The 14,089-nt window shown below is 43.6% G+C and overlaps 1 protein-coding gene across 7 annotated transcripts in view; it reads right to left on the bottom strand.

The window, feature by feature from the left end:
- Positions 1-14,089, bottom strand: part of TIAM1 (TIAM Rac1 associated GEF 1) — a 397,588-nt gene that overhangs the window by 109,758 nt on the left and 273,741 nt on the right. For all 7 annotated transcript variants that reach the window (XM_030880742.2, XM_060297858.1, XM_060297860.1 and 4 more), the window contains 2 exons: positions 10,031-10,478; positions 3,866-4,038 (listed from right to left, as the gene is read on the bottom strand). In XM_030880742.2, coding sequence (XP_030736602.1) covers positions 3,866-4,038; positions 10,031-10,478 — 621 coding nt within the window. The remainder of the gene's footprint in view (positions 1-3,865; positions 4,039-10,030; positions 10,479-14,089) is intronic.

The following is a 14,089-nucleotide window of genomic DNA, read 5'->3' as shown; positions in this document are numbered from 1 at the left end:
TCACTGATTTCCGGAAGAATTAAGTGGATTCACATTGTAAAACACTTTCAAGGCGGTGGCATACACTAAGGGTGCAGTAAAAGATAACTGCTGATATCATAATAATGTTATTATTGTTAGAGTAGTTAGGCATTTCCTCATTTGCAAGATATCCCATTAATTAATAAAAAGGTATGCTAGATTTGGAAACACAATGGTTTATAAGTTATATAGAGGAATATTTTCGGGAGACAGAGCATGTAGATTTTTTTAATAGGATACACAAAGCGCTACCCATTAGGGAAGACTTGAGAAATGAGACTACATTAAAATCTAAAAGTTTTGGTATAACAAAGAATAACTTGAAGAGAGTAGAAGGCTAGCCACCTAATGGAAAAGGATATCTGCAATGCATATAATCAACAAAGAGATGAGATACAAAATATGTAAAAAACTGCTACGAATCATCAAGAGAAGAAAGACGACTAAATGGAAAAAGAGGCAGGAGACTGAAATAAAAACTTCACAGAAGATGATATTGAAATAGTCATTAAACCCATAAAAATGTGCTCAACTTCACACTAAGAGTTTTTTAAAAAAGATCTGACAGTAACACGTGTGGACAAGGATGAGGAAGAACTGGAATTCTCCTAGGCTGCTGATGGGAGCATAAATTATTTCAGTAATTTTGGAAACTGACAGTATCTAGCAGACTTGAATGTGTGCATATATCCCATGACCCAGCAATGCCAGTCGTAGGTATGTACGAAAAGAAATGTGGACAAATGTATCCTGAACATAGATAGAAGAATGAATACTCATAGCAATACAGCTCAGGATCCCTACAAACTGGGGTCAACTCAAATGTACATACGGAAAGGTTGTCATACATCCCAGTTAGCCTAGGACTATTGAAACTTATGCCTATTATCCTGGCGTAATTGTTAATAGTGCTGCTATAACTCTTAAAATTGTCTAGTCTCTAAAGTGTCCTCATGAGTCCATCAGAAGCAATGGGAGAATAAGAACCTCAAAAAGATGATCCTCCATAAAAGCAATAACAACACTGGCAAAAATTGTCAAGATGGACTTTTTCAGAACTCTGGAAATTAAGTCTTGTGACTTGAGGTGCATTTATTGGAAAAAAAAAAAAGGCTGAATCTCAGTAACAATATTAAGTATAAGCGTATCTTAATGCACTATTCTCATCATCATCTCTCTATCTCCACATTCATGTTGAAAACCAGCAGTCAAACAGCCACTGAAGGGGCTTCCCTGGTGGCGCAGTGGTTGAGAGTCCGCCTGCCGATGCAGGGGACACGGGTTCGTGCCCCGGTCTGGGAAGATCCCACATGCCATGGAGCGGCTGGACCCGTGAGCCATGGCCGCTGAGCCTGCGCGTCCGGAGCCTGTGCTCCGCAACGGGAGAGGCCACAACGGTGAGAGGCCCGCGTACCACAAAAAAAGACAAACAAACCAAAAAAAACACAGCCACTGAAGGGGGCAGAATGGGTTCGGAGCTCCCCCAAAACATCATTCTCAGAAAAGTCATTATCTGACCTGTTTAATACTGCATAAGAAATCCCCATTCACAGGGCTTGTAGCTATTGGACTTTACTCAGAACTCACTCATGTACACAACCCTTTACTCCAGGCCTGTTTGTAAAAAGCAATCAGTGACAACTGTTTAATATCACAGTTGCCTGAGGTTGTGGTAACAGCTGGGGCAAAAAAGAGTTGACTGAGAAACTTTAGGAAAAGCTGGAGAGTAAGATATCCATAGTCCTCAGAATTTACAAGGTCACATACATGCACAGAACTGTACACATGCTCAGGAAACCCTGAGAAGGCCCTGTGCTCACCCCTCAGGCTGATCTTGAGGCTCTGTGCAAGCAGAGGTGAAGACTACGGCAGAGCTGTAAACTAACTGCCTAAGTGTTAAAGAGGTACATACAGAGGTCCTTGGGAAAGAGTAAGACATTTATTACTTCTGGGCACTTAAGGTAATCTCTCCAATCATTAGAGAATATCAGTAGTGAAATAAAAATTATTCTCTTTTAAAAAGAACCAAATACAAATTCTAAAGTTAAAATGTAGAATAAATGAAGTGAAAAATTCAACAGAGGGGCTCAAGAGCAGATTTGAACTGGCAAAGAAAAAGAATCAGTGAACTTGAAGTAGGTCAACTGAGACTATCCAGTCTAAGAAACAAAACAAAAACAGAATACAGAAAGATGAATAGAGTCTCAGAGATCTATGAGACACAATCAAGCATACTAACTTAAACCTAATAGGTGTCCCAGAAGGAGAAGAGAGAAGAGACATGAGCAGGAAGATTATTTGAAAAAGTTAACAGCTGAAAATTTTCCAAATGTGATTCAAACACGTATATACATCAGTACATCCGAGAAACTCAATGAATTCCAGGTATAATAAACTGAAAGAAATCAATATTTAAACATATCATAATCAAACTGTTTAAAGACAAATATAAAACCCCCAAAGGAGCAAGAACAAAGTAACTTATCTGTAAAAGGGATTCTCTTAAGATTAACAGGTGATTTCTCATTAGAATCTATGAGGGCCAGATGGCAATACAGTGACATTTTCAAAGCACTGAAATAAGACTGTCAATCAAGAATTCTATATCCAGCAAAACTATCTTCAAAAATGAAGGAGAAATGAAGACATTCCCAGATGAACAAAAGAGTTCTGGCTTAGATAATATAATACATGTTCACTCTATTCAACCAGTAAGCTGAATGGATTCATGTAAGGTTGTAGGGTGCCAGAACCTTCTGTTTCTTGGCCTGGGTGGTGGTTACTTTGTGACACTTCATTGAGCAATAAATTTATGTTTGTGCACTCTTCGTTATGTGTGTTTTACATCATAGATTAAAAGAGAAAAAATACATGCTTTTTGATTGTTCACAAACAAAGTTACTACTTTATATTCCTTACTTTAATTGCCCAAATGGAAATAACTATAGGGGACAAACCCAGAAACATGGTGAAATAACCTATTACTCTCTGCCATGCCTTTATTGCAACTCTCTCTGTGGCATGGAATATCCTCACTGTCAATTTCATTCAGTTCATCCCTACTCTACCATTCACTGTCAAGGTTTACCACATCATAAAGATCAATTCATTCCAATGTCTGTCTCCCATATTACATGTGAACACTTTTAAGTGTAGAAACTGTATCAAAATATCTTCTTGGTATTCTCAATATCACTGTGCATAGCACATAGGAAGCATGGAATAAAGGCTTGAGGAATTCCTGTATTGTGGGAATAAATGAAGAAAGCCTAATTAACACCACAAAAAGTGCATCACAACTGACCAAACTCAAAGGATTCCCTATAGAAGCAAATGTTAACCCTGAAGTGATAAGCAGGTTGGTATTTTTTTAATACAATTAACCATCAAACTTCAAGAACTTTCATTCTGAAGTTCTGAAAAGATGAGGAAGAAAAACTGGTTGGGTATAGCTAGTCATTTCTGGGATGTCATGATTTTACTTTATGAGTAATATTAGAAGAGAACATATTATGATGAAAAATTGTGACAGTGCAAATCGTGTCTAAATTAAGGAATTCATGATCCTTTCTCTAAAGTGCTACACAAATGATATCAAGACTACAGTGAAAAATCCTTCAACCCACACCCCTCCTCGGGCTTCACTGTGGAGGCCTCTGGGAGAGTTCAATCATTCCTGGAACTCAGTATAGACATTTATTTTGTCATTCATCGTTTTTGTTCCTATAATGTGCAAAAGATAGAACCCACCACTCAAAGGAAAACAGGGTGAGGTACATGGGCAGGAGACGGAGGTATCTGGTAAGAGATTTGAAATGCTCTGCAAAGGAGGAGCCCAACGAACCTGAAAAAGGAAGGCATCACCCAGGGAATTGCTGAGGCAGAAGACAAAGTCCTTCTTGGGGTGCTCAGGCACGGCCTGCACGATGCTGTTCTCCACCCAGACGGCATGCTTGGGGATGCTGTTGTGGTCTATTCCAGACCTACCATCGCTCTCGTAGAAAAAGAGTGTGCACCCTGAGGAAACAGAATGGGGGTCCGTGTGAGTATTTGGTGCTCATGCAACAAAAAAGTCTGTAGTGGAAACTGTTGCTTGTGCCCTGTTACCAGGAAAGGGCTGGAAATGAGTGTGAAACCTAGGAAGTAAAGAGAATGGGGCCATGCTTGTACTAAGTCTTGGATGGGCTTGGACAGAGACTTTTTTTTTTTTTAATTGAAGTATAGTTGATTTACAATGTTAAGACTCTTAAATCACAGTTTCGTCATTCATACCCTCAAGTTCTTTAAGATCTTACTTCCTGTTTTAGAATGTGACAGATATCCTCACAGGCATACGGGGGTCTGATGGCTCCTCTGGCCAGTGGTGGCTGTAAATTCAGCTCCTCAGGCCTGAACAGCAAGCACCGCTGAGTGAGGACCGGAACCAGTTCTGTCCCACTGGAGACCCTCCCAATATGTCTCACAGGACATGCAACCAGAGAACACAATTTATTGGGGTTTTTGACTATGCCCTTGGAGAAAACAAAATATAACACTGGCTTTAGGTGCTTTCAGGATAAGGAACGAAATGACAGACTTTTAGTCTCAGATCTTTTCTATAAAATGTTTTGCTAGAGATCAGCCATGTCCTTGCTCCTCCTAGAAGAGGAGACACATGGCACACATATGAAGGCCTGGGGGAGGCCAGAGGCCTGGTCCACACTTAATTATACTGTGAAACTAAATGAGACAGGAGCAATAGAAACCTTTCCTACATTTGTGGCAAGGTGGGTTCAACAGATACCCTCCGTCATGGCCTACATGTGAGGCGCACTTTATTAGTAATTACTCACTGAGCACTTGCTCTCAAGTCATCATTTCAGGGGAAACCTGGGCCCAGCTTTCTGACTCTTTAACTTCAACATAAGCCACTTGGTCCGTCTTCAACATCTTCCTTACCACAAGCAAGGGCCACCGTTTGTGTGAATCACAAAGACTTCCGAGTACAATCTACTCGCCTGCAGTATGAACTTCTGTAAAGCAAATTTGTAACTGACATCGTAGAACGATGGGGATCAATGGAAGTCACATGAGTGCAAAGGCGATTTTTCCCAGCCCGTAATATTTCACAGGAGCATGTAACAGTTGCTGGATTTAAGGTCCCCCAGCACAGACGCACGCAGCACGCAGGCACGCGAGGCCCACTCGTTTCACAGTGTTTGCCTTGGTACAGCCTGACCGTGAGCTCTGCCTAAAAGTCTATTGCACGGTGTTCCTGAATTTCTTGGTTTTATAACTATTGTCCTTGTCTCCATAATTCAGGAGTTTCAATTCTTCCTCTAATCCATTCAAGTTATATTCACATTTTTTTCTTAAGGTTGTACGTTTTCTGTGATATTTCTTGTTGGAAATTAGGAATGTTATGAGAGTAATTTTAGTAGGGTTTTGTTTTCTATTTCTTTAAGTTCTGTAGTAATAAGTTGCTTACATATAATTTAATTATGTACTTACGGAGTGTTCTGGCCCAACCCTGTTTTTCTTATAATTCCTGTTATTTTGAAGATCTCAAGTTTTTACAGGAACACAGAGGTCACGTTCGGAATCATCTATACCTCCTCTTTCCATGTCTTAAGCTAACATAGATTCAGAGACACAAAAAGAAAAGAAATGGAAAGGGGAGGCCCTTTTCCTCCAAACCCGAGGTTCCTGAGGTGGGGCAATCTTGCTGAATGAGGGACATTTGGTGAAGTCGGGAGACATTTTTGGCTGTCACAACTTGGGGGTGGGGAACAGAAGGAGGCGAGTAGCGGACAGGGATATTGCTAAACATCCTACAATGCCCATGACAGGCCACATGACAAAGAATTATCCAGAAAATGTCAATAGGCCTTCTGTTGAGAAACCCTGCTCTAAATAATCCTTAGGACTAATATTACGCTAATGATGAACAAATCCGTAACAGAAAAAGAGCAACACAGCTTTACCATAGTTTGAGAACAGAGACTCAAGCCTATAGATAATGGATACTGGGCATCCACACATCACATTGAACATCTTATGTCTTCCCAAATTGATGTTTTCATAATTTTTCAAAGTTGGTTTACAATCGCCCGTGACAGTGGGTGGTTAAAAATCAGCTTGTACTCAATTATCTACATGTTCCTATTTTTTTTTTTTTTTTCCCTGTACGCGGGGCTCTCACTGTTGTGGCCCCTCCCGTTGCGGAGCACAGGCTCCAGACATGCAGGCTCAGCGGCCATGGCTCACGGGCCCAGCCGCTCCGCACCACGTGGGATCCTCCCGGACCGGGGCACAAACCCGCGTCCCCCGCATCGGCAGGCGGACTCCCAACCACTGCGCCACCAGGGAAGCCCTACATGTTCCAATTTTAAGATTAATGAGAAGCAGCAAATCTGGGAACCACGTGGTCCCTGGTAACAGGTCCATATACCTTCATCTTCACTTGAACATAATCTGTACGCTTTTCAGTTGTGGATGGAGACACTCCAGAGATTAATTCTAAATAAAACCTTTTTTCGTAAAATTAATTATTCTGTCAAAAGTGAAAGAAACTTAGGAGAATTTTCTAGCCTACGGTTCCCAGGCACTCTGCTTTTTATTTCTCCATATCCAAGCCCAAGTCAGCAGCAAGCCCCGCCTCTGACTGGCAAGGACAAGCCCCAGGTCTGTCAATGTATAATGGGACCTGTCAGGAGCAAGAAGCAAAGGACTCGGCAGCTCTGTGCTCTGGGCCTGGATCCTGACAGACTGTGTCACTCAGATCTGGGTCACCAAGAAAGTGAAGCCTCCCTCCTCTAATGGGTGTGTGAGCTGAGCACCCACACCTTGCCTTCCTTGATCATTTATTCTCTAAAGGAGCAGCAGAAACAAAACAGCCCCCGCTTCCACGTCCCAAGTAAAAAATCACCTAATTATTTTTATTCTACGCCACTAACGGTGTTATTCTCATATTTAGTGTAAGAATCACCTGGGAAGCCTGTTTAAACCACAAATTCTGGGCCTGTCATGGGCTGAATTATATCCCCCCAAGTTCCTATGCCGATGTCCTAACCCAGGGCCTCCGAATATGGCTGTATTTGGAGATAAGGTCTTTACAGAGGTCATTAAAATTAAACGAGGTCATAAGGGTGGGCCCTAATCCAATATGACCGCTGTCCTTATAAGAAGAGGGGATTTGGACATAGACAGGTACAGAGGGAGGACGTGAAGATACTAGAAGAAGACGGCCATTTGCAAGCCCAGGAGCGAGGCCTCAGAAAACACCAAACCTGATGACACCTTGATCTGAGATTTCTAGGCTCCAGGACTGTGAGAAAATAAAGTTCTTTGGTTTAAGCCACCCAGTCTGTGGTACTCTGTTATAGCAGCTCTAGTACAGGGACTAATACAGGGCCCCACCTCCAAACTGTGAGATTCAGCAGGTATGGATATAACCCAGGAAGCATCTCAGGTGACCGTGACTGCAGGTGGTCTTCTAATCATGTTGTTAACAACTCAGCATTAGTTAACAAAATGAACAATAAGATGGGCTGCTAAAGGGAACAGAGGTTGCAGCGTCCAGTGGTGTGGACATTCAGGGGAGGAGCAGAGAGCAGGGCCCCTCAGACATGACCCTGTAGTGCCTCTAAATTAAGCCAAGGCAGGTCCCGTGTGAAAAAAAAACAGTAGCAGTTCTCCAAAATGCTCCCACAGAATGAACATCTGTGTTTCACAAGCAGGACCATGACATCAAATACACTTTTCCCAATTCACGATGGAAAACTAAAAGCAAAGTGTGCTGGAGACGCAAGAGGGAAGAGATATGGGAACATATGTATGTGTATGACTGATTCACTTTGTTATAAAGCAGAAACTAACACACCATTGTAAAGCAATTATACCCCAATAAAGATGTTAAAAAAAAAAAAGTGTGCTGTGCGTATGTGTAAACTGATAGAATTTGCTCAAATTCAATATTCTTATTTCACATGTGTGTTCAAAATTTCATATACACTTTATATAGACTATATTATGGTATCTGATTTAGTATAGAAAATAAAATTTAAAGCTTAATATCAGTAATTCCTGTGATCTTTCCACAGAAGATACTATGGCTGCCAGAACTCCACATCTATTCAAACTTTGAAACCACTAAGGTAGACTTTTCAAATGAGAAAAGGACATGAGAAAGAACCTGACTCTTCCTGAGACATCCTTGGAAGTGGAGCAACAAGATGAAATAACCCAGCAAGTCTTAAAAGCTAGACATGAAGAGAAAGACAGCATCCCACCCTAAACATGCAGCAACATTAGACACACAGGCTCTTGGCAGTAGGGGAAGCTACCCTGCACTGGCTGTTAAGAGGAAAGACTCCTCTATGGGACAGTTGGTTGTTCCCTAAAACACACAACCCCCTTTCTTCTGCAGTAATAGAAACCCCAGTGCTCAGCTGGGCCCATCCCTGCCTCCCTTGCAGCTAGGCTGGACTCATTTGTGGCCAATGCGATGGAAGCAGAAGAGATGCAGGCAATTTCCAGGTTGTATCCTCAGTGCAGAGGGATACACCCTCCACTTCCCCCATTTTTCTGCTGGAACCTGGACCCGCTGGTGAGCTATCCTAATCATTCAGACTAACACAATGCTCTAGGGACAGTTAAGCAATGACAAAAGGAATTCTGGCTTCTGGATGACTTAACAGCAAAGAGTCAGCCCATCACTCTCAGACGCTCCACCTGTGCTAGGTGGAAGGGAAATAAAGTTCTGTCTTGCTTGAGGCACTGTCATTGTGGGTCTCAGTGACATGCAGCAAGACCTACAGTCTAATTAACATGCTCCCTTTCTGTTTCACCAGGTACTGAAGCAACAGCTGGCAGCATTAGTAATGGGGCCCACCCAAACCCTGCATGTCCCTGGGGGGTTTACACCACTGCACAGAGCTCTAGGCTGTTCCATGCCTCTAGGATTGGCTGTTCTGCACCAGCCACAGTTGGTGAAATCCAGGGTCAGATGGAGTCATGGGTGCACCACACCAGCTGAGCCCAGGCTTCTTCCTCCTGGACCCATCCTTCATGCTTATTAACCTGTCTAACCTATCCCGCCATGTACTAACCCTGCTTCAAATCCATCTTGTGTCAAAGATTCTAAGCGGTCTTGAGAAGTGTTTTTCTTTTTAAGACACAGAGCTCACAAATGTGTTACAATTTCTACACTACCAAGATATATGCAGATGTGCAAAAATACATATACATACTTCTAAAGTGTGTGTAAAGCGATAGTGAATAGCAAGACATAAATGTATTATGCTTACTAATGAAAAGAAAGACGATGGTATACAGATATACCATTGTATATAGATATATATACATGATATAGATATATATCTCTCTATATATACACACACACACTCAAATATTCAAAGTCTGACCATAAAACAGTGACTTTTTCACAAACATAGATGGCTCAGACATTCCATTAAGCACTGGGTTGAGCCCCATGAAATTAGCAATATTCCATCATTTTTTACCCCCCAAATGACAATTTCATAAGCTTCAAACCAGTGATTTTTCCCTCCAAAACAGTCACTTCGGGAGGCACTTGTTTTGGAATGATTCCAAAAAAATATTCTTTTAGAACTCAAGCCTTTCAAACTGTCAGGAGAACCAGCTGTATATATGAGAAAACTAGACGAGAGGCTCCAATAGCTTAACTGTGAAACAGTTAAGAAAATAAAACATTGGTGGAGAAGGAAAATGGGGAGTGACTCATCAAGGGACAAAGTTTCAGCTAGATAAGATGATTATGTTCTAGGTGTGCTGTGCGACTGCGTGCCTTAGTCAACAATACCGTAACGTACACCCAAAACTATGCTAAGAAGGTAGCTCTCACGTTAAGTATTCTTACCACCACAAAATAAGTTTTGAAATTAGCATGAAATAGAAGTTCCATGTAATTGAAAAACATCATTTGCACAGGTGCACCACGGAGCACAGGATGTACCCAGCACTGCAGGAAGGATGCTCCCTCTCTCACCTTTCAAGGACACCCAGTAGTGCTTCCACTTCCTCCGGGTGGCCGACTCCACCTTCTTGTTCTTCTTGTGCACCAGGAAGTTCTTGACTGCCAGGGCTCCGGCCTTACGCACCGTGCCCTGAGCGGCCGTGAGCAGGATATCGGACTGGCCCGGGGAGCTCAGGGTACCGCTGCTCTGCTCGTCGCTGTGCGCCGAGCCGGCCTCCTCCAGGCTCTCACTGTTGGTGGTGCTCATCTCCAGCTCCCGTCGGAAATTCTCGTACACCCCCTGGCGGGCTGCGTCCCCGGTGGAGCTGCTGCCGCTGTCGCTGCCCACAAAGGCGCGGCCGGTGGGGGGTGAGTAGCTGGAGTTGGTGGCATTGGATCGCCTGGACAGGAGGTCCGTGTCGGTGGTGGCCCCTTCGATCCCACTGTCGGCAAACTCGCTACCCTCGCCCGCATTAACATCCTTGGGAGCCGAAAGGGAGAAAAAAGAAGACATGCATCATGCAGGGAAGTAACCCAGGGGCTTCTGTCGGTCCAGCCAGGGGCTGTGTAGCTGCAGGCAACCCACAGGGCATCACTGCTCCCAGCCTCTCCCGGACCAATTACTCCTCACCCCCCTGACCCGCACAAACCCAACGTGCCCGCAGAGCAGCTCAGGAAAACCATGAAGCTGCCCCGGTATGAATGCCAACAATTTGGAATGTTCAAGAAACATTTTTCAGAAAGCAAGCAAGATTTCAGAAAACTTATCAATTATCTGACTTTCAGGTAATTGGCAAATCAGCTACTGAGATGCTCCCACTGCCCTGCTGAGTGAGCTCTGCACCCTCACCCTCGTCAGCCTGCCTGGAGCTCTAGGATATTCTGCTGACTGATGAGTTATTCCAGAAGTAGGGGGTTCCAAGGGATAATGAAGTCTTTACTGATAACTTTTTTTTTTTTTAACAAAGGGCCTAGTTAGGGGTCTATTCTATAATCTGGTGACTAAAAAGAAAACTAGGGTGCTACCTCACCCACTCACCCAGCAAGGACCCACAGCCCAGGAGCAGGGAAGAGTCCTCAGGCTCCAATCAGCTTTGCTTCTTGAAAACAAGCAGCTTCTCACTTCTCACATTGAGCTAAAAAAGTCTGTGGGGCTCACAGCTCCCATGCAGGCTCTCCAATTACCTTGCCCTTTCAAAGCTGGGATGCTAGGAGCCCGAAGCAAGCTACTCACCGCCCCTGGGCCAAGGAACAGCTTGGGGCACTGCCAGGAGGTGGCGGGTATCAATTCCCAGTTTAAAAACATTTGGAACTTCCAAAGCACTGCGCCTGCTTGCGTGTTGAACATTTCCGGGACAGGAAGATCTGTTCTTAAATCAGAATCTTAATTGCTCTGAAGTGCTAAAGGCATTTCCAAAAACAATGATTGAATAATGGTAGTCATCAAGGGAGGAAAATGAGAGCAGTACTGGACAGCACAGCTCGACAGTCTCATGGATAAGAAATTAGACTGGTTTTTCTCAAAGGGAGAGAATCGGAACGTGAGTCTGACATAGGAAGAGACAGCAAAGTAATATGTGGTTTGGGGGCTTAACCTCTTGTTAAGCCTTTAGTCTCATACATAGTTAATTATGGTTTGAAAATGTAAAAACTAACGGGCTATTCCGATTGCCATATAACTCAATGCTTTGCGTTCAAATCTTTGATGAGAGGCAGTGGCAGGGTAGGCAGAACGAGACAAGCCACATACTAATATCACCCTGCACGAGGCCCAGACAGGTGCTGTGCCCATGTCTCCGCACATCTCACCTGGTCAATTCTAAATTAGGGCCCTCAGAGTTCACGTGCGTCATGAATAGGTCCTAAGTGAGCAACGTAAAATGGGCATAGCCAGACATGAAAACAAGCAAAGGAGACACAGAAAGACAAATACTGTGTGATTGACTTCTATGTGGAACGTAAAAATGTAAAACTCACAGAACCAGAGGGTAGAATGGTGGTTGCCAGAGGGTGAGGGCCCGGAGAAATGGGGAGACATTGGTGAAGGTTACAAACTTTTAGTTATTATAACAAGTTCTGCGGATCTGATATATAGCCTGATGACTCTAGTTAATGATACCATGTTGTATCCTTGAAATTTGCTAGGAAAGTAGATCGTAAGTGTTCTCACCACAAAAGAAAGAAAGAGAGAGAGAGATAAAGGAAGGAAGGGCGGGAGGGAGGAAGGGGTAATTATGTGAGTGATGGATATGTTAATTAAATTGATTTTGGTAATCATTTCACACTATATACATATATTAAATCATCACATCGTACACCTTCAAAAAACACAAAAACACACAACAAGGAGTACAGTGTGCAAAGGGTAGAAATCTGACAGTGGAAAAACCTGGCAAATACCACCTCGGCCAAGAGCTCAAGGTTAACTGGGTGTGTGGTATATGGGAACCCTTTCTACTATCTTTGCAATGTTTATGTAATTCTAAAGCTGTTCTAAAATAAAAAGTTTATTTAAAAAAAAAAAAAGAAGGGCTTCCTTGGTGGCACAGTGGTTGAGAATCTGCCTGCCAATGCAGGGGACACGGGTTCGAGCCCTGGTCTGGGAAGATCCCACATGCCGTGGAGCAACTGGGCCCGTGAGCCACAACTACTGAGCCTGCGCGTCTGGAGCCTGTGCTCCACAACAAGAGAGGCTGCAACAGTGAGAGGCCCGCGCACCGTGATGAAGAGTGGCCCTCCACTTGCTGTAACTAGAGAAAGCCCTCGCACAGAAACGAAGACCCAACACAGCCAAAAATAAATAAATTAATTAATTAATTTTAAAAGAACAGTAAAAAAAAATTTGAAAAAAGAAAAGAAAAAACAAGGAGGAGGTAAGAAGGGACATAGTAGCAGGAAGTGGTTAAGCGAGTTTCTAAGGACCAACGACATTTGCGATGCAGTTTAGGTCCCTGGGATGTAGAGGGACTCAAGAGTGTCAAAGAAACCATGGATGCGGCTCAGACGCAGACCCTGTGATTACTGGTTCTGTCACTTGGCCATCTGCTGTCCTGCCTGTTACCCTCCACCGATGGTCATCAAGGACCCAGATCTAGTAGGTCAAAGTCCTCTACACAAACAGGAGAGTGCTGTTACCAACCCACATTTCTCTCTGGCAAGGACATTTACCATACACATCCCTTTTGATCTAATAAGTAAATTTGGCCATCAGTGATTATTCAAGATAACCATGGGTGGTGGGAGCTGCGGAGTTTGTGTGATTCTCACCAACATCTGGATTCATTTTCACATGCCTCAGTCCTTCTCTGGAAGAAGTGACAAAACCAGCTATAAACTCGCCTCAAAAATGAAAAGAGATGAGCTGCTCCTCTGTAAGATCAGCTACACAGGTATCCTCTCTAGGTCATAAGAGAAAGACTTCAGAACAAAAAGGAGAAATTGATTCCAGGCATCTTGTAATTCCCAGAGCTCTGGAACAGGAAGGAACCTTGCCAAACCGTCCCCTTGGTGAATGCATGGAGATGCTGAGGTTCAGAAAGTCACAAGTCTGGAAGGTGGTGGATTGGAGGTTGGAGCCCATGCCTCCAACGACCTTTTCCACTGGACAAGATGGCCCCATGGCTCAGCCGCAGGGAGCACCTGACTGGATCCTGTCTCAATAGTCAACTCCATGCCTTCCCTTCTGTTTCTCAACAGTGCCCCTTCTAGGTTTTCCCAGCACAACTGAGTGACTGTGCATCTATATGCCTTGAGTGCCCCAGCAAAGAGCTCAGACTCAAAAGTGGATGGAAGGAGAAGGAGAAGATGAAAAAGAAGATGAGGGAAACAGAGGCAGACACTGGACAGGCATGTCTCTTAACAGTCTACTACATGCCCACAAACCATGAACTCCTACAGAATGCCTTGATGTCTCTACTGCAGCTAAGAGTTGAGGCCTCAATAGACACTCACCTCTTTGTCAGGCTTGAACACGTGCTCATACCAACTGACACTGCAACCCTGCACTGGCCCAGGCTGTGTGTATTCAACTCTGGGACGACCATTAAATCGAGCAAAGAAGTGATTACTCCAGGTTAAGAGGCCTGCTGGCCC

This window comes from Globicephala melas, chromosome 4 (assembly GCF_963455315.2).
Source record: "Globicephala melas chromosome 4, mGloMel1.2, whole genome shotgun sequence".
Taxonomy (NCBI): domain Eukaryota; kingdom Metazoa; phylum Chordata; class Mammalia; order Artiodactyla; family Delphinidae; genus Globicephala; species Globicephala melas.
This window is presented reverse-complemented; position numbering and strand designations above follow the sequence as displayed.